This window comes from Amphiprion ocellaris, chromosome 24 (genome assembly GCF_022539595.1).
Source record: "Amphiprion ocellaris isolate individual 3 ecotype Okinawa chromosome 24, ASM2253959v1, whole genome shotgun sequence".
NCBI lineage: Eukaryota > Metazoa > Chordata > Actinopteri > Pomacentridae > Amphiprion > Amphiprion ocellaris.
This window is the reverse complement of record NC_072789.1, coordinates 2259178-2285959: the sequence shown is the minus strand read 5'-3', so window position 1 is coordinate 2285959 and position 26782 is coordinate 2259178. Positions and strand designations below refer to the sequence as shown.

Sequence of the window (26782 nt, the reverse complement as noted above, 5' to 3'; positions counted from 1 at the left end):
AAGGATATTAAACTAGGAAGTATAATTCAGTTATCAAGGACAATTAAATTGTGTCAAATAAAACATGAACTGAAGATGGTATAGAACAGAAGTGTCAAACTCATTTTAGTTCATTTTAGTCAACATTCAGGCAGTTTGTTCTCAAATGGGCCGGACCAGTAAAATCAGAGCATAATAACCCATAAATAATGACAGCTTACCGATTTACCTTGTTGTTTCAGTGCAAAAAAAGTACAATTCTGAAAATATTCACATTTAATGAACTATTTTTTGGCAAAACATTATAAACAACCTAAAATTTCTTAAGAAAAATAATTTCAGTTTCAACAATATTATGCTCAGGTTATCATTTACACATTACAACTTAAAGATCACAGTTTATCTACGAAAAACAGTCAATCTCAGGTATCTGGAACTGAACAATATAATATTTTATGATGAAAAAAACTTGTCAAGATCTAGAGATTTACATTCATTTCCACATGTGTAGTAATCCTGACCACAACATCAGACAAACTAAAGTGGGAGCTATTAAGGAAGAAGGTTAATTTATCCCTCTGCCTAGTAAATTTAGACAATTTATACATAAATAAAAAATACATGGAAGTTGTGGCAGTACACTTTTATTTATGCCGCGGGCTGGTTTTGGCCCACGGGCCGTATGTTTGTCACTCAAAGTTTTTGACTCTTGAGCAGTTTAGACTGAAGGACGGACTAGAAGGTCTAATGTTGTCTCCTTCATGTTGCCTCCAGGTCACCGGACTCTCTACATCGGGGTTCACGTCCCTCTGGGCCGGAGGTCACACCGACGCCACCGTCACCATGGACACAGACACAGGAAGAGGTCCAAGGAGAGGGACTCCTCGGCTGACGATGGACGAGAATCCCCCTCGCACAGTAGGTGTCCTACAGAGATGTTTTACACTGTAGATGAAGTAGATGCACATTTTTACAGGAGGAGAAAGATGTGAGTTCCTTCTGTTTCCACTATAGATCCCTAATAGAAGCGATGAATTTTATTACCCATCTTCTATCTTTCTCTGTCTCCACTTGTCCACCATCTGTCCTCGCTGCTGCAGCAGACACACCAGCTCAGAGGGTGCAGTTTCTGTTGGGGACAGAGGATGGCGATGAGGAGCACATCCCCCACGCCCTGTTCACTGAGCTGGATGAAATCTGCCTCAGGGAGGGAGAGGACGCTGAGTGGAAGGAGACAGCCAGGTACACCTGTGCAGATGACAACGTGGGCTAGGCCTGGCCAGATGCTGTGTTTTTACTCTGTTGTACCTGAGACACACGTTTCGCGAACAGAAATCACAATAATCTGTGTGGTCTTTTTCTTTGTTGTATTGATTTGCAGGTGGCTAAAGTTTGAGGAGGACGTCGAGGATGGCGGTGAGCGGTGGAGTAAACCCTACGTAGCTACTCTGTCTCTACACAGTCTGTTTGAGCTCCGCAGCTGCATCATGAATGGCACTGTGATGCTGGACATGAGGGCCAACTCACTGGAGGAAATCGCAGGTAAACACTGGGGACTGAATGATCGTTAAAAGTAAAATAAGTCTCTTTTTGCCACTTTTATGTGAGGAAAAGCGAAGTGGAGTTCCCCTAGGTTCCATCGTACGGAACCTTACGTTCAGCATCCACATGGTGAATATGTAAAGGGTCAGTCTATAATTGAGGGACTTTTGAAGTCCATGGGATATATCTTCCAGACATTTTTATTAAAAGTTAAAAAAAATAATGTTTTTTTATGTTCATTATGATCATGTTTTTACAAATTCCATAATTATTTGATATGGAAGCAATCACTTATTAATAAAAAATGACTGGACATCACTAAAATGTCAACTAAATAACCGTCTGAATTTAATAACAACCACCTTCTAATTAGCTAAACAATAATAAAATTAGCTTATTCAAAAATAGTTTTGATTGTGTTCTTTTTATTAAGTTGAGATAATCATGACAGATATTTCTTTTTTTGGCAATATATCAGATTTTATATGGAAAATAACAAATTGTATCTGTGTCCGAGAAATCACTTTCAACTAAGTTCCCCATTACAAAAACACCTCTCAAGGAAGTGTGTTAATTCCAGATCACATGACCTGCTCCACATGATGTCATTTCCTCCTGAAGAAAAGACTGGCCAGACTCCAAGGCTTTCTGACTTATTTAATATAAAGTAGTGTGTGAGTCAAGTGTGGATTTATGGCATGTCAACAGATTTACTACAATATCTTTATAAATAACTTTCGATTTCAATTTTACTCAATTGTATAAAAAGAATCTTTATATGATAATGCAATGTGGTGTTTGGTCAGAATAAAAGAGATGCTGATTTTAGCAAAAATGTCAACTATGATACCTGTCAACTATGTTACAAAAAGTCACGCAATTATGTATTGACTCTAAATATCTTACTGTAATTATGTGAACATGGCCCCCATACAGTAAGAAAGTGCATCAAACAAATCAGTGATTAGATGTACCAAACAACTCCAACTCCACCCAGATAAAGTGATTGAAAATAACTGTTTTTGGGATCGATAATTATCAAAAGCCAGTGCTCAGTTCAATTCCAAATGTTAAATTTACTACTATTTTAACATCTGTATTCGACAATTTCAAAAAATACTGTTCTACTGCTACATAAAGCACTTTATGATTTAGGGGCCATAATCTGGTTATGATCTGCTAGGAACCTTCTGCTTACTGATCCAACTCTCTGTTCTTTTAAATTGAAAGTTGTCTTAACAGCTTATTTATTTAATTTTGCCATACATTCTTTATGTTATTTTCTCCTTTAACACCCTATCTTTGTATATTAGCTTGCATCTCTTAATGCGTAAAAGGACCATTTCAAAGCTGTCTGCCGTCACAGTATGTCAGCCGTAGTTCAACCAGAAATATAAAGGATGGATGATTTGACCCTATTTAGGTGGGCTACGGGAACTGTGTCTTACTTTTTGAGGTCAGCAAAGAGAATGTTTTTATCCGGTTGTGACAAAAAAACTGTGCTGCCACAGAGATCTGTTGAACTTAACCTGGTTTGGTACGGTTAAATCAGCAGCAGTGGGTCGGTTTTTGTTGGGATAATCAGCTTAGCATCACTGGCTGCCACACCAGGCCGCACAGCCTTTGTGAATTTAAAATCAACTGTTTAAAGAGTTACGTGTCCAACACTAGCGTGCATGCTTTTCTGTGCACGTCTTGTTCCTCAGACATGGTCCTGGATCAGCATGAGGTGTCGGGTCCTGTGGGTCAGGATGCCAGGAGGAGGATCCGTGAAGCCCTGCTCAAACAGCACCATCACCAAAACCACAAGAAACTGGCCAACCGTATCCCTATTGTACGCTCTTTTGCTGATATTGGCAAGAAGCAGTCTGAGCCTCATTCCATGGACAAAAATGGTGAGCAAAGCGCTCAAATTTACCTGCAGACACCAAGTTTGCATTCTTTCAACGCCCTTTATTATTAATCTCTGCTTTTTCTATGGTGATCATACATGTTGTATGTAAATATACACAGTATGTTTATATGTATAATGTCGTAATCCTTTGCATGATTTTCCAATGTCTGTGAGTTCCTGTTTTGCTGCTGTTTGATATCTCATGTTCTCCTCTTGTTTGTGTTTCTCCATGTTTGTGTATGTGTTTGTTCTTGTCTACTGTATTTGCATGTGTGTGTGTATGCATGTTTGCCCTCCACTCACCCAGTAAATGACCACGATTATCAAAGCTTAAAATCTCCCAAGATTTTGCTGGAAGAGACACTCCTAAAGAACGCTTCACCCAGAAAGGCCTTTTCCTATAGGGCGTTTCGGCAGTGTGTACGTTTTGTGTCGTGCCTGTCCATCCCTCCTTTACCTTTGAGCTCTGCCAGGAGCCGTGGCCGCATGACTGCAGACACAACATTTGACGAAACCAAGAACAAACGTCTTAGTCTCCTTCAGGCAGTCGCACAAGGCTACTGTCCCATCTCACAGGAAGACAGAGAGCAGGAAATTTGCCCAGGCAACCAGAGCACCTAGAGATAGTAGTAGTAATAGTATTAAAAGATCACGTTGAAGTGGAGAGTATCATCATGAGAGGTTAAAAATGGGTTATATGTAATCCATGAGGAAAGTCAAACAGTCAAACTCTTCTTCTTATGAGACAATTTTTGAGTGAAATGATAGATGTACAACAGAATGAATAATGCTGACCAGGGGTGTCAAACTCATCCTAGTTCAGGAGCCCAATTTGATCTCCAGTGGGCCGGGAAAGTAAAATCACAGCATAATAACCTGTAAATAACCACAACTCCAAATGTTTCCTTTGTTTTAGTTAAAAAAAAAAGTACATTCTGAAAATGTTCACATTTAAGGAATTATCTTTTTACAAAACATCATGAACAACCTGAAATTTATTCAGAAAAATAAATTCAATTTCAGCAACATTATGCTTCAGTTTATCATTTACGCATTACAATTTCCAGATCACAGAGTGTCGATAAAGGAACGAAACATTTAGTCAAATTTATCTGGAACTGAATGACATTAATATTTTACTTTATGATGAAAATGACAAGTCAGACAAAAAAAAAGACAAAAGCAATAAAAACAAGACAAAAGATTACAAAAATGAGACAAAAAAACAGAAGAACAATCTAGTATTTTACTTTATGATCAAAACAACTTGTCATGGTCTAGAAATTATTTTAAATTTATAATTTTACAAATTTACAATTTGCAGTTAGTGCCTTCTCTGTAATTTTTACACTTTACAAAGTCGTCCTGTGGGCCGGATTGAACCCTCTGGAGGGCCGGTTTTGACCAGTTTGACACCCCTGCTGTAGAGCCATGTACGGCCAAACAGGGCATGTGCAATGTACCAGTTTTTGTGATGATACTTTCCCCTTCTTGTGATTACAACTTAGAGACTCAGATTCTAAATAACAGTCACTAATATTAGTGATAGCTACGTAATTTTTAAGAAATACACTAACATTTGAGAAATACTTGCCTTCTTGCTGTCAGCTACAGTAAAAGACTAATATCACTAGCCATACCATACTCATGTTGACGTTTTATATAATATAATATTTATATACATACATATATATGTGTATATGTGTCTTATATAAGAGGTTTACTGTTTGGCGTGTTAGTGTTTTTACATTTGGATAGCTGTTTCCTCCAGACTTTACTGTGGGCAGACATGAAAATAGTATCCATCCTTGTATCTAACACTCAACAAGCCATTGGATTAGATCGTTTTCTAAAGTGCTGAAGTGTTCCTTTAACGGTAGTAACCTCACACCATCACTGCCAGCTGACATTTTGAACGGGACATTCACGTCACAAGAAACTGCTTGACATTCAAAAGGAGCAATCTTTGACTGAAATAAAACTAATTGACCTGTAAATAAGCTCTGATTGGATGATACAGATGAACCTGGAATGACAGTGAAAGATTGCACCTTCTTTACTCAACTTGTAAAATCACTGTCACAGCTTCACCACTGAGCATTCATCAAATGCTCTATTAATGCTATTTAAATAGTCTGTCTGTAAATACTAAGCTTAGTCACCAGGTACACTCTGAAAAAAGGTACAATATTTGATCATTCACTTGTTGCTGTAGCACACTTTTTCAGAGTGTAACTGTACAATATATCGCTCACTGAGATCTTTATCTATGTGTGGGAAAGTAATGCTGCATGAGGTGAAGCATGGTGAAAGCTGATTCTGGTTTCCTGCTCTGCCTGACAGGCCAAACTGTTTCACCTCAGTCCCAGCCAGCCAACAACGAGGGCAAACAGGACGTCAGCCGAGAAAACAGCGCCGTCGACTTCAGCAAGGTGAGCAACAGGACCCACCGCCGGTTCTGCTGTTTGTCTACGGGCACTGATAGCTGGACACGTAACTAGCGCTGTATATTTAACCAAGCTTGAGTTACGTGTGAATTGGTCTTACCCTGAGAAACTGACGGGGCTCAAACAGGAGTAGAGCTTGCTTTCTTTGGTTGTGTTTGTTTTGATCATCAGAGTCCGATGCAGACATTATTCCAGATTGTATTTTGATGATGTGCTGTATTACCCACTTTCGTTCTGTCTACTTGTTACGATTCAAAAGAAAACCAAACATTTATACTCTTGTTTCTTTTTGCCTCACAGATTGACCTCCACTTCATGAAGAAGATCCCTCCTGGCGCTGAGGCGTCCAATGTCCTGGTAGGGGAGCTAGAATTCCTAGAACGCCCCGTGGTGGCCTTCGTCCGTCTGGCTCCCGCTGTGCTGCTCAACGGTCTCGCTGAAGTTCCCATCACTACCAGGTAAAACACAAACTACTTCTCTCTATATTCTGTGTCAAGTCTGGAGAGATGAGCTTAGATTCTCCTCTATGCTTCACAGAAAAGGATTTGACTTTTACTCAAAACATGTTGTTCTTTGTTTTTGTGCAGGTTTCTTTTCATCTTGCTTGGGCCTCTGGGAAAAGGTCCACAGTATCATGAAATCGGTCGGTCTATTGCTACACTGATGACTGATGAGGTGAGACCCAAGTACAAGAATATAGTTAAATAACTCTGTGTTTTTAGAGCTCAAGGTTTTGAGCTGTTTGTTTAAAAATACAGGATGTCCTCGGTTTACGACGTCCTTGATCTATGGCGTTTCGTCGTTACGTCAGAACTGGTTACGTGGAACTAGTTGACGAGTGGAGTGGATGAATATGTCGTCACGCGGCGCTGTAAGACGGCTTTGTTTACATTCGCTGGTTGTATGCCACCTTGGATTGTGCTACATTCACTATTGGTATTCATGGCTTTTCTGAAGAAGCGATTGATACCGTGATGCACGTTACGGCTTTGTTTACATTTTTGCCGGAGTTCTGACTTACAGCAAAAATTGACTCACATCAAGCTGTAGGAACGGAACTCTGACAGAAGTCGAGGACCCCCTGTATTGATTTCTAAAGTCATCTGAATTTAGACAAAGTGTATTATAAATTTTAAAAGTAACTTGTGTATAATCCCACATTTTAATGTTTCAGTGTCGTGTTTTAATGAATATTTCATTTTAGGACTCCTTTAGTAGCAGCTTTATCTATGTCTATGCCATAAATAGAAAAATCCTAAACATGCAAACATGTTTTACTTTTTTATTTATGGTAATTCATTGCTCATATGAGCTTAACACATTTTAATTTGCATGCTTACTTACTAACAACTTGTTTCTAGTATTGGAGCTTTTGGGGAAAAAAGCAAAGAATTTTTTTTTATACTGCACCATTTGCTTTTTGTATCTACAACATCTGCATTATTTTAGATCAATCTGAGCAGTTGGCATCTTGGTCAAGGCCAGTTAAGGGAAAAACTACAGATACAAATTTGTGTTTGCTTTCTGCGGTTATATTAGGGTAGCTAATAAAAATAATATTATTATATTAGGGCAGCATAGGGAATAAGAGAGTCCAGTAAATCAGTCAAAGTCCACCTGCCTGCTCCGGGGTTGCTTTTCTATGGCTAAATCTGACCTTTGACTTCTCTTAAAAAAGCGAGAAAACGGCAGCAACAACAAACAAGCCTTTGGGGATCAGCGAAGTATGACATGAATATTGTGACAGGAGATTTCCCACAGTGCATCTGGGAGCTAATATTACTCGTCATTTCAGCCATACTGTGTTTCTAGATTGTGCTTATGGGAAACAATCAGAATTTCCCATAATTAAATGTCAGTCTAATATGCCTGAAATAGACATTTGCAGCAAAGTGGAAGCATAAATGCACCTTTTTTCTCTCTGCAGGAAGAACAATTTGCCAAAGAACCTCTTCCTATGTGGGCATGCAAGTCTGTGAATCCAAGAAAATTAATCATATTTTATGTCTCTTGGCAGATTTTCCATGATGTTGCATACAAGGCCAAAGATAGGAATGACCTGGTGGCGGGCATCGACGAGTTTCTGGATCAGGTGACGGTGTTACCGCCTGGAGAGTGGGACCCTTCCATCAGAATAGAACCTCCTAAAAATGTGCCCTCTCAGGTAAATAGTCAAAATCTCATTTTTTTTTTTTTTTAGCTTTTTATTAGTAGTTTTGGGTAAATTGGATTAGTTGCTTTTTTGATCATCAAAAAACTCCCCCATTTGAGTGTGTGTTGGACTTTTCTGTGTTTAAATTATATATTTTTTGTAATCTGCTTGTGAATCCCGTCTGCACATACTGCCTGCTGAGGAACTGTTAAACATCTGCGTTCTCCTCTAATCTCAGCTGCGTTGTACTCAGCGCTTTGATGCCACTCCCCAGGGTTCTGTTCTCAATCCTCTCCTAAACATTAGTTATTTTCCTCCATTAGTTATTCTGGGCTGCTTTGAAAAGAGAGCCGCCATCTTGGTTGGGAAAGAAATTTTGTTATCTAACATTTAAAGAAAAAAAGTACTGTGGTTGTTTGTGGGTTTTGTTTATCTTCTCCTCTTTGTCATTAGGACCCTGTGGTGAATTAATAACGCACCACTGTTAGATTGTTATGCTACTGAACTGTGTATATGCTGCATTCATGAATTAGGAATCAGCCATTTGGCATTTAAAAGTGCAGTGGAAATAACATTAGGCGTCTACAAGTGTCAGTGGAGATTCAAGTCCCACTGAGGCTTGTTCTTGTCCGGATGATGACGGCTAACCGACAGTTGAGTGACGGTGATCTTAACCACACAGGAAAAGCGGAAGATTCCCCCTGTTCCCAACGGAGTGACAGACCTGGGAGAGTCGGGGGAACACGGAGGGCACGGCGGCCCTGAGCTGCAGCGTACCGGGAGGTGAGTGTTGGAGAGAAGCAGCATGCTTTGCTGTGTATAGCCCCAAGCTTTTCAAGCTGTTCTTTCTGCCCATCTTCCTGCTGCCTGTTCACTGCCTCACTGTCCCTGAACTGAACCTGAATTTACCTACACCCCTGTTATAGTTCTTCCCTCTTCAACTCAACTCAAAGAACCTTTAGTTGGGTTTTAATTCATTTTGAGTTCAGAGCAATCTAAGCACTCTATCCCATGTGAAGTCACTTTCTGCAATAATGCTTTAGTGTTGTATTATTTAACAACACTTTGCCACATCAGTATCCACTCACGGATAAAGCACATTGCTTCTCACATTGCATACACAGGAGGTCCTTGACTTACACTGAAGTTCCATTCCTACGGTGTGACGTAAGTCAATTTTCACCTTAAGTCGAAACTCTGGTGAGACTTTTGAATGGTATGTAGTTCCTTATTGTCTGGCTTTGATAACATATCTAACAGGCCAAAAGTACTCATCTTCAGTAATGTGATTTTCACATTAATTATTGGGTGTAAACAGAAAGTATGATTTTCTCAAGGCAAATGCTGAGGCCTACAAAAGGGATTAAACGTGAAAAAAATATCACGTTGTCATCGCCCATAATCTCTTGACGACAAGGGGATTCTTGAACCCCAGCTTGAAACAATGAAGCGATAGCACGGTGCACAAAGGGGTTTAGTGTTCGTCTCGGTGGTTTAATGGCAGGAGGAGTGAGTGATGTGTTGCTGCTGAGCTGCGGTATGCGGTGGTACAGACTCTTATCCCAGCTAAGTTTGGCTGGAAGCCCGGCCTCGGCTATCAAACTCTCTCTCTCTCTTTCCTCCCCGTCCCTCCACCGCCACCCCCTTCTGGGACAAGCTGCCAACCACCCAGACTGAAATAAGCATATCGGCCCACCCACTGTTGCCATAGCAACCACCTCCAGCAAGCTCCCCACTGTCCTGGTGTGCTACGGCACAAAAACTGTGAGAGAGAGTCATGCGAAGATAGATAGAGTTGACACACAGCTGCAAAGTGGGGGGGCACTTTGTCTCTTTTTCAATATTTTGTCCTGTGGTGCACATGAGTAATACTGTAAATGTACTGGAAATCATTCAGCTAGTGCTCTCAATAGTCCCACACAGTACTCAAACATTTCTCCAGCAGTGAAGAATGAAGTGCCATCGTACAGCTGGTACATCCCATTCTTACACCTGTCCATTCAATATAACATGATAGATGTAGAAAAACCTTCTTATACACATTATACAGTTTTTAATTTTCAGAAAACAACTCCAAATCTCTGCTGGTTGTGTGGCAGCTTTTTTCCAAGAAGACACTAAAGGAAGCCACTGCTTAAAATGTTTGGTTACATGTCAGTCTGTGCAACTCTTGTTTCACCACAGGTTGTTTGGCGGGTTGGTCCTGGACATCAAGCGAAAGGCTCCTCACTATCTTTCTGACTACACAGACGCCCTCAGTCTCCAATGTCTGGCCTCCTTCCTCTTCCTCTACTGCGCCTGCATGTCGCCTGTCATCACCTTTGGCGGACTCCTGGGTGAGGCAACAGAGGGACGAGTGGTAAGAAGCAAAGTCTTTATTGCTCCACGGAGCCTCTGTTATCACCCCTAAAAGGTTGTGCGTGAAGTCACTGTACGATCAAGATCATTTAATCCATAAGTTATTGAGACTGGGATTGTATATTTTGGGAAGACATGACTTAGAATACACACAAGAGCTTTAGTGACAGCAGTGTAGGTCTGTTGGTTGGTTCAGACTCCAATATGTCAACATTTGAATGGACTGCTGTGACATTTTGTGCAGAAAATCATGGGCCTTAGAAAATAATCATAATAACTAACAAGAAAAGCACTCAGAGAGCGCAGTACCCCTCCAAGGCTGCTCAGTCTTTGTATGATTTCAAACGGCTGAAATCTTGAAAAGATTTGTGGCAGAAATCATGGCACTAGAACGTGTCCATTTGATATATGTACCCACAAACAAAATGACGTTGCGCTGAACACAAGCGTGTGTGTACGTTATGAATGGTTACTAAATCACGTGACCTAAATATGTAGCAGGCGGCAGGGATTGATGGGACTCAGAAACACCCCCACAATTTAATCAATTGTTCCTTGTATCATTTCCGATGTATAAGTCCCGATAAGTTGGTCGATTCGTAGTAGGATCACAATCATGTGATCGTCAGCAGGCAGCTGACGTAGTGTTCACTTGTTGTCATGGTTACAGTGATGCCACCGCTATCTCACAATGATTCAGAAATCTTTAACAAATCTGTGGATCCAGACTAGAAGCTGCATCACTGCCAAAATCTAATCACTTGGTCCTTGTGTGATTTCAGACCTTCCCTGAAAATTTCATCCAAATCCGTTGGTCTATTTTTGAGTAATGTTGCTAACAGACAGACAAACGTATGCGGATCGTCACATAACTCCGCCGTTCCTTGGCAGAGTAGTCGAGATTTCTTCATGCACCGTCATCCAGTCAAAGTTTTCAGTTACTGCCACAAGTTGCAATGCTGAACTCAAACATAACTCACGGCAAGGGTGTGCTACTTAAAGGTGCTTAAACATGCTAACATACTGAGCTAATATGGTGACCAGGATGAACACGACACCAAATAAACATCCACATGTTACCATTGTTGTTGCAGCCACTTTGACATGCTAGTATTAGCATTAAGTCATAACACAGCCTCACAGAGCCTCTAGCATGAGTGAAGATGTGCCATCTTGTTAGAATTTAGAGTAGAGTGGAATTAAACCAACCCGAACTCTCAAAAAGCAACTTGTCTGACAATATTTCTTGTTTTTCCAGAGTGCTATTGAATCCTTGTTTGGGGCTTCCATGACTGGAATAGCCTACTCCCTTTTTGCCGGTCAGCCCCTCACCATCCTGGGCAGCACGGGGCCCGTTCTCGTCTTTGAGAAAATCCTTTTCAAGTTCTGCAAGTAGGTTGTATTCTTGAGTACAACTTAGTGCTTTTTTTTTTAACCCTTTGATGCACAGCATGGGTCAAAAGTGACCCATATTCAATGGAATATGGGTCACTTTTGACCCATGCTGTGCATCAGAGGGTCAAAGCAGAGTATTTCCATGTAGATGGTCGACGCATGTGTTTTTTGTGGTTCAGTATGTACATCATATCCTTCTCTGTGTTTGTGTCCTGCGTCTCTCAGGGAATATGGCCTCTCCTACCTCTCCCTGAGGGCCTGCATTGGCCTGTGGACGGCCTTCTTCTGTCTGCTGCTGGTGGCCACGGACGCCAGCTCGCTCGTCTGCTACATCACACGCTTCACTGAGGAAGCTTTTGCTGCGCTGATCTGCATTATCTTCATCTACGAGGCCCTGGAGAAGCTCTTTCATCTCGGGGTGCACTATCCCATCAATAAACACAACAATCTTCAGAAACTCACGCAGTACTCGTAAGTGCATTTTTGTTCAGGCTTTATTCTCATGACTTTGTGATTGGCGGTTGAGAAAACAAGCTAGATAAATAGAAGAGATACTTTCTTCATCCCCTTGGGGAAATTCAATACATTTTTAAAGATGCAAGTAAACAAAAACTACAGACACTATAGAGTCCAGCGTAGCGCCGCTACTACGATTGCATATTGATTTTTGATTGGCGGTAGATTTAAAACCAGACAAGATCGATTGATCATTTTTTTTGCATATAAAATCTGGGGAATTAGACTAATATTTGACAGATTTACCTTAGACTTAGACAGACTTTATAAATCCTTAGAGGGAAATTCTGTTGTTACAGCAGCTGGGTATTCAACAACAAAGGGATAAACAACAAGACAACATAGAATATTAGGCTCAAATATAAAGTGAAGGTAACATAAAATAAAAGAAGTTAAAATAAAGTAAAATAAAATGGATTAAAATAAAATAAATACAATGTAATATAATAAAAAATAGAATAGAATAAAATAAAAACTAAAAAATTAAATAATATAGAAAGAAAAAATTTGCAGTATATATAAGAATATACAAGAGTGATAGACTGATGTCTCAGAGCACTTTTTCATTGCATTGATGGGTTTGTAAAAATTCACAATAAAGCGCACACAACAAAAATTTTTATAAACGAGACCACGGGGTATTTTGCAACTTTTTTATATTTACAAATATGAGGGAAACAGCTATGCAATTGTATTTTGAAATATATGTGAAAAAAGCAAGCAACAATTTTCATTTTTTTTAGGTTTGTTGCACTTTTAAGCAATTTATTGTAGTAGTTATGACATAAATCAATACATATCATTAAAATTTGAGATATAAGTGTTATATTGATGTAAAGCAAATAAAAATACTCTAAAAAGTTGCCCTACAGTGTGCAAAAATGTAAGAATATGTCCTGGCAGATTTGTGCAATGGTAGATCTTAAAGAGTTAAAACAACAAACACACAACAAATTTTTTAGACTACAGCTTAATTAGAGAGATAATAGACAATATATTCAACAATAAGCAATAGTTGTAGCTTTGTTATTATTGTTCAAGTAAAAATATTCTCTGGTTCTCTCAGTTAACTAATGGTGAAGACGTCAGTTTATCTATTGTTCATGACATTTAATGAACGTCTTAGCTTGTGGTTTATGAAAAAGCACTAATGATTGTAATACTAATGTTAGTTTTTAGCATTTTGTGCTGGTGTGGGTATTGTAGTTACAGCCCATGTGCTTTGCTCAGTACATTTGCCCACACATGCTCAAGTGTTTTGCTGCGTCATGAACCAACAGATGGTGCAGTGGTGGTATATCAGACACGCTGTCCACTTTTTCAGTAATGGTTTATTGTGTATAATCCCATGTCGAGTGTGTGTCAGGAGGACCATGCCTTTTCCTGCCACATAAGCTGGCTAGTGGTGATGTCGAGCCAACAGCTCCTTCTGTGGTTTTCTGTTCTGGTGGAGTGGACAGCAGGGGATGCTGACATTTAGTTGTGCAAAATGCCAGCAGAATAAGTCACTTCATGCTGATGACTTAACATTTCAGAAGTGGTGTGTTATTTGATATGGATGCAACTAATGGTTATTTCTCATTTTATTACCGATTAATCTGTTCATTATCTTCACTTATTAAATAGGAAATGACTGAACTCAAATAGCAACCTTTTTACACTCGAATGGCAACAAAGCTGTGAGAAACTTGGGTTCAGTGGGAATCTGGGATCAGCCCACACTACCACCTGAGCCACAGATAATTTTCTTATTTGTTGTGTCCAACCTTAATATATTAAGTTTGATACTGTAGAATACAAAGAAATAATAATGTTTGCATTTTTATTTTTAGTGTGAAATTGATTTGTAATAAATACGTGAGTATTTAGTTCACAAACACAACAGATAAACATTATATTCTACAGATTTTGTTCAAGTCCTCCCCTTTCATTGCTGTTGCTGATCTAAAGCTGGCCTCCTATCTTGAAGAACAATGTGAAAATATTTTGATGCTTTGGACTGACAAGACTGCTCCCTGTTTATTTGCTTTGGCCTACAACTCATTACAGCATACACATGTATAGAGTTTTTAAAAGTATCTTCAGCATGCAATCGACATGACTGAGCATTTTTGCCTTGAAACTGCAGGAATAATAATAATTAAAAATAAAAAAAAACTGATTCAGAGTTTGGGGTTTCATACAAAACAAACCTAAAAAAGGTTGTGAGAGTGGGTCTTCTGTGTTATCTTCCTTAGAATCAGCTTGAACATGCTTAAATTAGTCCAATACTATAAGTTGCCATTGTGTAGCATACAGTAATTGTACAGTGTTTGACCAGAGTTATCTGCTTAGAGTAGATTTGATTGATCTACATATTCTACAGAAGCAACACTGCAACATCTAAGTCTTTTTAAGGCAGGAAGTTGTTAAATTCATGCAAACCACTTCTAAATATATAAATTTCATACACAGACATGAGTTTTTAAGAGTTAAATCAGACCAGAAAGGGAATGTAATTTATTTAAAGAAAGATATACGTGTTTTCTATGAGTATATTCATCTTGTTCTAATTATTTAAGCAAACTAACAAAATATGTCCTCATTAGATGTGGATGTGTGGAGCCCAGGAACCCGAGCAATGAAACACTACGTTTCTGGGAGGAGAGGAACATCACAGCATCGGAGGTCAACTGGACCATGCTGGAGGTCAAGGTAAGGAATCCTTGTCATTTGGAGGGAATTGTAGCCAAACATCTGTGTATTTTGGATCAAAAATTACACAGAAATTACTTTTGAGATAGCAGTCGTAGTATGATCTGAACAGAGGAAAGGCTAAACGAGACGCTGCTCGTCCAAAAATCAAACTTGACAGCAAATAAAATACCTACACTACCGTTCAGACAATTTCATGTTTTCCATGAAAACTCCCACTTTTATCCATGTGCTAACATAACTGCACAAGGGTTTTCTAATCATCAATGAGCCTTTCAACACCATTAGCTAACACAATGTAGCATTAGAACACAGGAGTGATGGTTGCTGGAAATGTTCCTCTGTACCCCTATGGAGATATTCCATTAAATATTTCCAGCTACAATAGTCATTTACCACATTAACAATGTCTATGTTTTATTTCTGATTCATTTAACGTCATCTCCATTGAAAAAAAACTGCTTTTCATTCAAAAATCAGGACATTTCTAAGTGACCCCAGACTTTTGAACGGTAATGTATATAGTTGGGGTTATTTCTTGCCGTCTTTGGCTCTATGATACATCTAACCCTCAGCCTATGCATAGCTTAGTCAAGAAGTGTCATAAGTCTAGGCATGGATTAAAGAACATGGGCAGGATTCCACAGGATTTAGCTGTGCAGAATGAGCGTGGAGATGCGGTATCACAAATCACACTCGCTGGCGGCAGCATGCAGCAGCATCACACCTACACATGCCTGTCAGACGTACTGTAGCAAATGTTTGGAGGTGGGATCACGTGAGGCTACTGGGACTGTATGCAAAAGGATGAATCATGTCTTACAGAAATGGTGAAGAAAATCTGTAGTAAATGTACTCGCATAACAATATTCAGACTTCACTAATTCATCACTGACATCCATCATCGCCATCATCTCCACCGTCGCTGTGTTTATTGGCGTTATTATCCCTGTTCTCTTTCTGCTCATCACCCCCATCATCATCATCTTCATTGTCATCATCATCATCATGTCTCCTGGGGCCAGTAGGAGTGCGAGATGTTGCACGGGGAGTTTGAGGGCAGTGCCTGTGGCCCCCATGGCCCCTATATTCCTGATGTCCTCTTCTGGTGCGTGGTCCTCTTCTTCTCCACCGTCTTCATGTCGGCTTTCCTCAAGGAGTTCAAGACCAGCCGCTACTTTCCCACCAGGGTACGCACACCCACTTTTATTTACTCTGTTTTTAAAATCCTTTGGAGGACATTACTTCTTGACACTGTCTGCAAGTGTAGGACAGCTGTGAAACTGAATTTGCTTCATCAGTTTTATGCTTCATCTACTATTTATTCTGTACTGGGAGTGAAATTACAGTAGCTTTGCCTCCCTGTGTGTCAGTTTAGATTATGCTGCCATCTATTGGCTGCTTTGGGACAAAGCAAAACTCCTGCAGTCTGCGCGGCCTTTTCTATGTGTGCAATTTCTATGACTTATCATTGAGATGACATTTATGAGCGTAATGTGTGGCGTGATGCTGACACGCTCATCTGTAATATACCAGCGCCACCTTGTGGTCATAAATATGTCATTGTAGCTGTGCAGCAGTTAGATGTAAAAAGTCTGCACACTACACTGATCGCTCCCAGATAGTTTTATGTAACAGAGCCAGGCACTTGTAGACATGTAGTCAGATCGAAGGCATAGAGCAGGGGTGTCAGACTCATGTTAGTTCAGGTTCCACATTCAACCCAATTTGATCTCCAGTGACCAGTAAAATCACAGCATAATAACTGATAAATAACCACAACTCCATATATTTCCTTTGTTTTAGTGCAAGAAAGTACATTCTGAAAATGTTCACGTTTAAGGAATTATCTTTTTACAAAACATCATGAACAACCTGAAATTTATTAAGATAAATATGTGCAATTTCAGCAACAATATGCTTCTGTTTATCATTTACACATTACAACTTCCAGATCACAGAGTGTCTGCAAAGGAACAAAACATTTAGACACATCTGGAACTGAATGATATAGTATTTTACTTTATGATTAGAATGACAAAAGTCAGACAAAAAAACAGCAAAAACAAAACAAAATATTACAAACATGAGACACAAAATGACAAAAGAACAATGAACAATCTAGTATTTTACTTTATGATCAAAACAACTTGTCCTGGTCTACAAATTATTTTAAATTTATAGTTTTACAAATCTGAAAATTTTACACTTTACAAAGTTGGACCGGATTGGACCCTCTGGAGGGCCGATTTTGGCCCGCGGTCCGCATGTTTGTCACCTCTGAGCTTAACAGTTTACACGAACTGGATTCTGAAACTTCTGAAACACTAAGAAAAATATCAGAAAAATTTTCCTGGTCCTTTTAGTTTTTGTCAAATACATAGTCAAAGAAATTCAACTTTACTTTCTTGCTTTTTATGATTTATGAGTCCACAATGAGAAACAATGCAACATGAGCAAAAAAAACAAAAAACACCAGAAACATCTAGTTCAGAGGGTTAACTCTTGGGAGAAACAGCCTAGTTCAATGTGCAGATCGTTTTAGAGGTGTTTCAGATGTATAAAATCTGACCTAAAGTATTTAACTGTAGCATGGACTTTGTCTGAAGCGTGTTTGTTTCTGTTCTCTCCAGGTGCGCTCCATCATCAGTGACTTTGCCGTCTTTATCACCATCCTGACTATGGTGTTGGTAGATTATGCCTTGGGGATCCCCTCACCTAAATTACAGGTTCCCAGCAAGTTCAAAGTAAGTCCACGTGTAAAAAAGCTGCTGTAGGTTTCTGTTTTGTACACACCATCACTGTGTACTGTCTATAATATTAGTTAATGTTATTTAAACGTTAATTTTCTGAAATGTTCAGCTGTAATCACTCATTACTGTAACTGCTAACACAGTTTTTTGTTAACTTGTCACATGTCAAAGTGAAGAAGTCAACTTGTAATACATGCCATATGGGTGAATAAAAAAAAAAAATCCATTGTGACTAAGAAAGACTATACAATGACTAATCATCTGTGGTACATTATGCTGAAAGAATATAAAAGTTACTGTCATTACAAGCTATTGTAGAAGTTGTTACAGGTCATTTAGGTTAGCAGAAGTCATTGCTTTTCATTAAATTCAATTACTAAAGTACTGTTCTTTCTACATTAGCACTGGGTTTGGTGGGAAACCATGTGTAGTTTGTTCTGAGCTTCTTGTTCTAAATTATTTCATACTTATTGTCATGTTTTCCTACACAGATCTCTGATTCACATTCATAAACACAATATACACTACTGGTCTAAAGTTTTAGAATGCACCAATTTTTCCGCTTTTTTTATTGAAATTCAAGTCGTTCAAGTCCAATGAATAGCTTGAAATGGTACAAAGGTAAGTGGTGAACTGCTAGAGGTTTAAAAAAAAGGTAAGGTTACCCACAAGATTTCAGAATTGTACAAAAAGGCCTTTTTCAGGGAGCAAGAAATGAACTTAAAGCTGTTCTGCAGCAATGGAGGTTGATCAAGCCTTGAAAGTTGGTGCTACCAAATCCTACAGGTGTTCCAACTTTTCTAGATTACTTCCAACCCCCTCTGTCTACATAAAACACACCGTGGTACCAAACCCTCCAGAGCATTATTAGAACAGGATTGTACTGCAGAAAGTAGTGTGTTGCTATAAAAATAATGAGGAAAAGGCAATTAACATCAGAAGAGAGACTATGCTTTCATTTCAGAGTACAATGAGATATCAACATGCATAACTTCCAGTAAAAAAATTGAAAAATTGGGGTGTTCTAAAACTCTTGACTGGTAGCATACATAGGCATCATGTCTACAATGTTTTAAAATGTTCAAACTCTTCCTATCATCTTTGTAAATATGAAATGTTTTTGTTTTAACTCCATTAAGCCAACCAGGGATGATCGTGGCTGGGTCATAAACCCTGTGGGGCCTAATCCCTGGTGGACCACCATCATCACTTTCATTCCTGCTCTGCTCTGCACCATCCTCATCTTCATGGACCAGCAGATCACAGCTGTCATTATCAACAGGAAGGAGCACAAACTGAAGGTATTTCACAAGCTAAATATTACATTCCTACAAATTTCAGGACTGCTGTTTTGTAGGTGACCCCGACCTTTGTTTTTCCAAGAGCAGTATTACAATAGCTCCCCGTCAGAACTCATTAATGTATGATTCAATGTTGCCCCTGCAGAAAGGCTGTGGATACCACCTGGACCTGTTTGTGGTGGGGGTCATGCTGGGAGTGTGCTCGGTGATGGGCCTCCCCTGGTTCGTGGCGGCCACCGTGCTCTCCATCTCGCACGTCAACAGCCTGAAGCTGGAGTCAGAGTGCTCGGCCCCCGGAGAGCAGCCCAAGTTCCTGGGCATCCGAGAGCAGCGCTTCACCGGCCTGATGATCTTTACCCTGATGGGCTGCTCCGTCTTCATGACCTCTGTGTTAAAGGTGGGCGATCAACACCCACACTGACACGAGAATCACACCAAGTGGTTTTCACGTGTTGGAGAGTTGAGATGAGCTGAGAGATATTTATTTAGAATATGTAAAGTCAAGTATCAAGAAAACAAGGAATTTAGCCTCCTGTTGTCTTCATTTACAGGCACCAAAAAATATTGTTTCCTTGTCTGAAAAAAATACAAAAATTCAGCAAAAACAATTCCCAAATTTCTGAGTTTGCAAAACTTTCAGGAAGAAAATCCCAATAATTCCTTAAAAGTTTTCCTTAACAGTTTTATGTACATGTATGTATATATATATATATATATATATATATATATATATATATATATATATATATATATATATATATATATATATATATATATATATAATCCCTCAATTTTGACAAAAAAGCTTTTGTAAATATTTTCAAAAAATGAATAAAAATCTTTCAATTTTTTTTCAATTATCTAAAGTGATTACATATATATCGCTCAAACTTCTAGTATTTTCTTTAAGAACATTCACAAAAAATCCAAATCCAGTGAATTTCGCTGGATTTTGGTTGATTTTTTTTGTGAATGTTCTTAAGAAACATTTTTTTGAACATTTCTTTTTTTTCACCAAAAAATGTTCAAAAATTTCCCAAAAATGTTGAAAATGTGAACATCAGAAGTTTCACTGTGAACATATTTTTTTTCACATTTTCAAACTTTAAAACTGGTCAATTTACCCGCAGGACGACACGAGGGTTAATATAATATATACATAAACATGCATACAAATACACATATATGCCAAACAAAATCATAAAGCAAAAGAAATATTCCACAATTCTGGACTAGGTCTACATATTCGAAAAGAAATGAGAAGAAGTAAACAAACACTTTAAATTTAATCCCACTCCTTTTCAATAAATTATTGATTGATAATTTTTTAAGTTTCCTATATATTATGCAATGTTTATATCATATTCAATTACAGTTTATACATGTAAGATACACTACCACAAAATATATAATTTCAAAGATAAAATCACATGAAGTCTGTTACTCAGAAGCTATTCTACCACCCTAAACTGGTTAACTTTTAGCTGTTTAGCTTTCAGAAAGTTTATTTTGTCACTTTTACTTCAGCAAGATTATTTAAGAATTTGATTTTTCTTACTTGTGTGGTAACAAGCTCAGTTACTTAGACATTGAGGTAAATGTCACATATTTGAAGTTCTGGAAAACAGAAAGAAATTATTTTTTACACTATTTTGCTAGTAGCTTGAATCTCACTGACCGCAAATATTTTTTTTTCACCTCTGTCTTGCAGTTCTTGTGAATGTTACTGCTTTTTAAACATTTTTTTTGTGATATTTTTATGGGAAGATGTGGTGTTGAAGACCTCTGATTCTGGTGTAAACTTATTTTCAACCAAATGTGTAATTTCTACATATTGACTTCGTAGGGCAGTATAGCATAATTCATGTTACCACTGTGGCCTTGTGTTTTTTTATATGTTTTTATGTCCTAAATACACTCCCACTCAAAAGTTTGGGGTCACCCAGACAATTTCATGTTTTCTGTGAAAACTCCCACTTTTATCCATGTGCTAACATAACTGCACAAGGGTTTTCTAATCATCAATGAGCCTTTCAACACCATTAGCTAACACAATGTAGCATTAGAACACAGGAGTGATGGTTGCTGGAAATGTTCCTCTGTACCCCTATGGAGATATTCCATGAAACATTTCCAGCTACAATAGTCATTTACCACATTAACAATGTCTAGACTGGATTTCTCATTCATTTACTGTTATCTTCACTGAAAAAACTGCTTTTCTTTCAAAAATAAGGACATTAAAGTGACCCCAAACTTTTGAACGGTAGTGTATATATCATCCACCAAAGATAGAATAAATAGGAAAATAGCAATAAATGCTTTTTAAAAAAAAAAAAAAAAAAAAAAAAATACTACACTAATAGAAATTCCTGTCTGTCTCCAGTTCATCCCCATGCCTGTGCTCTACGGAGTCTTTCTGTATATGGGGGCCTCCTCACTCAGAGGGATTCAGGTGAGCTTGAGCACAACCTTCTGGTATTTCATTAGCCTTCCTTACTATTTGCATTAACAAACAATCAAGAGAAGCGTTTGGTATGAGTTTGTAAATGTGTGCCTGTTTGTACCTGCACAGTTCTTTGACCGTCTGAAGTTGTTCGGGATGCCAGCCAAACATCAGCCAGACTTCATCTACCTTCGCCATGTCCCGCTGAGAAAAGTTCACCTCTTCACCATCGTCCAGCTCAGCTGCTTGGTCCTGCTGTGGGTCATCAAGACGTCCAAGGCTGCCATCGTTTTCCCCATGATGGTAACTCGAGTGTGTCGTGTACACGTGTGTTCATCTACTTATCAGATATGATTGGTTGGTATGAGTCTGTGTCTCTGCCTCCAGGTCTTGGCTCTGGTTTTCATCCGTAAACTGCTGGACTTCATCTTCACCAAGAGAGAGCTGAGCTGGCTGGATGACCTGATGCCAGAGTGGAAGAAGAAGAAACTGGAGGACGCCGCACAAGAGGTTCAGTGATAGAACACAGCTTAGGTAGCCATGGGCATCTTTAACCCTCGTGTCGTCCTGCGGGTCAGATCGAGTCGTTTTAAATTTTTAAATGTGGGGAATAAAATATTTTCACAGTGAAACTTCTGATGTCCACATTTTCAACATTTTTGGGAAAGCTTTTAACATTTTTTGGTGGAAAAAAAATTCTTTAAGAGCATTCACAAATGTTCTTAAAGAAAATATTAGAAGCTTTACTGATATATATGGAATCACTTTAGATATTTCTAGGAATTTTTGGAAAGATTTTTCTCATTTTTAAAAAAATATTCACAAGAATTTTCTTGCCAAATTAGGGGGATTTTTCAAAAACAAAACTTTTAAGGGAAACTTTTTTAAGGAATTGTTTGAATTTTCTGAAGGTTTTGCAAATTTTAAGAAATTTGGGGAATTTTTTTGGTGAAGTTTTGTATTTTTTTCAGACAAGTAGACAATATTTTTTGATGCCCATAAATGAAGACAACAGGAGGGTTAATTGTGTGCAGCTGCAAAAGATATTCTGTTTTGTTCTCTCTGCTGTGTGGTCCACACGGGGAGGACATTGATGCACTGACAGACACCGTTACGGACTATATCAACTTCTGTGCAGAGAACATCGTACCGACCAGGAAAGTACGGTGTTTCTCTAACAGCAAACCCTGGGTGTCCCTGGAACTGAAGGCCCTGCTGAAGGAGAAGAGGAGGGTCTTTGGATCTGGGGACAAAGAGGAGCTGAGGAGGGTGCAGAAGGAGATAAAGAAGAAGATCAAGGCGGACAAGGCCAGCTACAGGACCAAGATGGAATCTCACCTGCAGGACAATAACACAAGGGAGGTCTGGAGAGACCTGAGATCCATCTCTGGTTACAGCAGAGGCCATGAGAGGGGAGCTGCAGCAGGAGACCAGGAGTGGACCAATGAGCTGAATCTGTTCTTTAACAGATCTGACTCTGCTCCCACTCCTCCCCCCTCTCATCAAAGCACCGACCAGCCAGCTCCTTCTTCACACCTCAGCTCTCTACCACCAACACCACCAACAGCACCCCTCCTTCCATCCCCGTCTTCTACCACCTCCAGACTCCACATACAGCCCCATCACTCCTCCTCTTCTCACCCCCCACCACCACCATCACCCCTCCCCCTGCCACCCTCCCCCTGCCTCTCCATAACAGCTGATCAGGTGAGAAGTGAACTTAAAAAGATGAAGACCAGGAAAGCTGCAGGTCCTGATGGAATCAGCTCCAGACTCCTTAGAGACTGTGCAGACCAACTCTGTCAGGTGCTGCTGCACATCTTTAACCTGAGCCTGAGTCTGGAGAGGGTTCCTCTGTTATGGAAGACTTCCTGCCTGGTTCCTGTCTCTAAGACCAGGAACCCCAGGGAGCCTAACCACTTCAGACCTGTGGCCCTCACTTCTCACCTGATGAAGACCATGGAGAGGATCGTCCTCAAGAACCTCCGTCCCCAGGTGAGCCAGTATCTGGATCCACTGCAGTTCGCCTACCAACCGAACATTGGAGTGGATGATGCAGTGGTCTACCTGCTGCACAGATCACTGACTCACCTGGAGAAACCCAGCAGCACTGTGAGGGTCATGTTCTTTGACTTCTCCAGTGCTTTCAACACCATCCAGCCTTCTCTGCTTAGGGTGAAGCTTGAAGGAGCGGGAGTAGACTGTCACCTGGCTGCTTGGACCATCGACTACCTCACCAACAGACCACAGTACGTGAGGCTTCAGGACTGTGTGTCTGATGTGGTAGTCAGCAGCATGGGGGCCCCACAGGGGACAGTGCTCTCCCCCTTTCTCTTCACCCTGTACACATCGGACTTCCACTACAACTCTGGGAGCTGTCACCTCCAGAAGTTCTCCGATGATACAGCCATTGTTGGGTGTGTATCTGAAGGGGACGAGCGGGAGTACAGGATGGTCATCTCTGACTTTGTGGACTGGTGTGAGCGAAACCATCTGCAGCTCAACGCCAGTAAGACGAAGGAGATGATCGTGGACTTCCGCAGGAGGAGGACACCCCGGACTGCACCGGTGAACATCCAGGGTTTGGACATTGACATGGTGGACACATACAAATACCTGGGTGTTCACCTCAATAATAAACTGGACTGGACACACAATACAGAGGTCCTGTACAAGAAGGGCCAAAGTCGTCTCCACCTGCTGAGGAGACTGAGGTCCTTTGGAGTGTGCAGGACTCTGCTTAGGACATTCTACGACTCTGTGGTAGCGTCTGCTATCTTCTATGCAGTGGTCTGCTGGGGAGCAGGGAGCACTGAAAGGGACAGAAAGAGACTAAACAGACTGGTCAGGAGGGCCGGTTCTGTCCTGGACTGTTCCCTGGACTCCATAGAGGAGGTGGGTGAGAGGAGGATGTTGTCAAAGCTCACATCCATCATGGACAATCCCTCTCACCCACTGCATGACACTGTGGGGTCTTTAAGCAGCTCCTTCAGCAGCAGACTGAGACATCCACCCTGCAAGAAAGAGCGCTATCGCAGGTCCTTCATCCCATCTGCTATAAGACTTTACAACATCAGCATCACTGGCTGATGTTAACATAAACTGGACTACATCATTACCACCCCAAACCATAAAATTTGCACTGACATTCTTGCACTGCACATCTCTGCACTTTTAAACTTATTTTTATTTTTATTTTTTCTGTTAAAAAATTTTGCCACCCTTGTATATATTGTAAATAAAGCTGCTGTAACAATGTAAATTTCCCCTGGAGTGGGGAGAAATAAAGAACTTTATCTTATCTTATCTTCCTCAGGAGGAACACAGTATTATTGCAGAGGAGGAAGGCATTGTACAAGTGCCACTAGAGGGACACTACAAGTAAGTAATTTAGATTTATATTTATATTCTGTGTGGGATGTTCTACCTGCAAAATAAATCTTCAACAGGAGATGAAATGTCACTTACTAAAACAAAATATGCCCCCTTTTTTTAGGTATTAAACAGTCAAACTGTATTTACTGAAGAACAGGGTGGCTAAGTACAAAATATGCGATGTAGTTCAACATGTTTTGAGGCTAAAAATACATTATATTGCAACGAGTACGTAGTCATTTTTTATTTTTTTATATTTTTATTGAAAAATATAGCACATCAAAGACAGAAAGTTAACATTTCAGAAATGAAAATTTGACAAACTGTTAAATGTCATCGTTCCTGTTTTCTGCATCACACACAAAAAAATCAGAGCATAGATTTTTTTTTAACACAGTATACAAAATGGGAGCAAAACTACATAAAAATCATACATAGAAAACAAATGAATGAGTAAAATTAAATATATTATTTTCAAAAATAAACAAAATAAAATTGAAAAAAGAATGGAAGTGATTTGAAGAAAGTTAAGAAAGGCTACCATTTACTACAGAAGTTAGAGGGAACAACTCTCCAAGAATATCTAATCTTTTGTATTTTAAGAAAGACAAAACATCCCTGAGCTTTGAATGCTGGAAGGAGTCTTTGTGGATTTCCAGTGAAGGGAGAAGGTGCTGTCTTTCCAATAATGAAGTGGAAGTGACAACATCCAGTTGGTTAGAACTGTATCTGTTGCAATCTTCACACCTCTCACTTTTGATGATCGACTCGGTTCTCCTCAGCATGGAGGAGTGCAGTACGGTTGCACATTTTTGGGGAGATGTTCTGCCATTCTACAGTGGATATTTTTTCAGCTGCAGGGGTTGTGTTGCCTACTTTGCTCTATGAAACACCCCACAGGTGTATTCAAGTCAGGCGAAATACTCGTCAATACACTGATCATAGGTTTCAGTTTTTTCTTTAGAAAATTCATGGTGAAATTGTCATCTTCTGCCAAACTTCTGCAGACTGCGAGTCACATTGTTAGCCAGTATTTTGGTATATCCACAGGCATTCATGGTGCACATATCATCATACTCTCATCTCACTGTGGTAGTCCTTGGCAATTTCACACCAAACATGCTGGATGCCATCTGAGCCACAGCTTTCACTTGGTCTCATTTGATGAAAGAGTGCGCTCCAAACTTCTTTTCATGTCTTTTAGCCAAATTTCTTCTCCTAGTTTTGTACTGGGGAGCTTACAAGTGCTTTCTTAGGCAACTGGGCCGTTTGGAAATCAGTTACCTTCAGTTTTGTTTCACTGATCACAAGTTTTCTAACTTGTGAACCATTAATCACGGGTAAATTCACTTTTGGCTCCACTTCGTTTCAATTTAGTTTTTCCAAATTTTCTGATTAATTGAAAAGAGGAAGTAGTCTCTGGTAGTTTATAGGTAGTGCAGTTACTGTAAGGTGAGAAAGTTTTGAATTATGTGACATTTAAGTGATATTGCACATGGGTGTAGTCCCTTCTGATGAATGCTTTGTAAAATCTGTGGCACTGTTTTACACTAAATGTTTGAAAGTAGCACAAAAACAACTGGACTCTACTCTAAAGAGCAATATGCAAACTACAACTTTAGATTTAAGCTGAAACAGAATGAAATGAATCCACAAGGTGTCAGCTGTCTGTTGATATAGTTGTGGAGAGATTTTTGTAAAGAAGTGAAAGAAATCAGAAGTAAAACAACATCTGATAGTATTGGCATCGCTTTCTGTAAAAAGGATAATACAGTACTTATAAAGTAGAAGGTCAGAAAATCATGTCGCCCTTGTTTGAATTACTGATTAAAGCACTGTATTGGTCTGATAATGATAGAATGTGTGGTATTTTGCTTTTTAGGGATTCTTTCTGTTTCTCGTGAAATATATTTAATATTTTTCCATTATT

The 26782-nt window shown here is 39.4% G+C and overlaps 1 protein-coding gene across 4 annotated transcripts in view; it reads left to right on the top strand.

Annotated features, from left to right (window-relative positions):
* LOC111565864 (sodium-driven chloride bicarbonate exchanger-like) overlaps nucleotides 1-26782 on the top strand; it is a 55293-nt gene that overhangs the window by 22855 nt on the left and 5656 nt on the right. For 3 of the 4 annotated variants that reach the window (XM_023266159.3, XM_023266155.3, XM_035946400.2), the window contains 21 exons: nucleotides 754-897; nucleotides 1080-1221; nucleotides 1361-1521; nucleotides 3228-3416; nucleotides 5759-5847; nucleotides 6163-6320; nucleotides 6450-6537; nucleotides 7880-8026; nucleotides 8697-8797; nucleotides 10199-10373; nucleotides 11631-11764; nucleotides 11993-12238; nucleotides 14872-14977; nucleotides 16006-16167; nucleotides 17611-17724; nucleotides 18870-19031; nucleotides 19177-19428; nucleotides 21418-21486; nucleotides 21607-21780; nucleotides 21865-21987; nucleotides 24794-24858. In XM_023266159.3, coding sequence (XP_023121927.1) covers nucleotides 754-897; nucleotides 1080-1221; nucleotides 1361-1521; nucleotides 3228-3416; nucleotides 5759-5847; nucleotides 6163-6320; nucleotides 6450-6537; nucleotides 7880-8026; nucleotides 8697-8797; nucleotides 10199-10373; nucleotides 11631-11764; nucleotides 11993-12238; nucleotides 14872-14977; nucleotides 16006-16167; nucleotides 17611-17724; nucleotides 18870-19031; nucleotides 19177-19428; nucleotides 21418-21486; nucleotides 21607-21780; nucleotides 21865-21987; nucleotides 24794-24858 — 3001 coding nt within the window. The remainder of the gene's footprint in view (nucleotides 1-753; nucleotides 898-1079; nucleotides 1222-1360; nucleotides 1522-3227; nucleotides 3417-5758; nucleotides 5848-6162; nucleotides 6321-6449; nucleotides 6538-7879; nucleotides 8027-8696; nucleotides 8798-10198; nucleotides 10374-11630; nucleotides 11765-11992; nucleotides 12239-14871; nucleotides 14978-16005; nucleotides 16168-17610; nucleotides 17725-18869; nucleotides 19032-19176; nucleotides 19429-21417; nucleotides 21487-21606; nucleotides 21781-21864; nucleotides 21988-24793; nucleotides 24859-26782) is intronic. The other variant, XM_035946399.2, reaches the window with a different exon arrangement.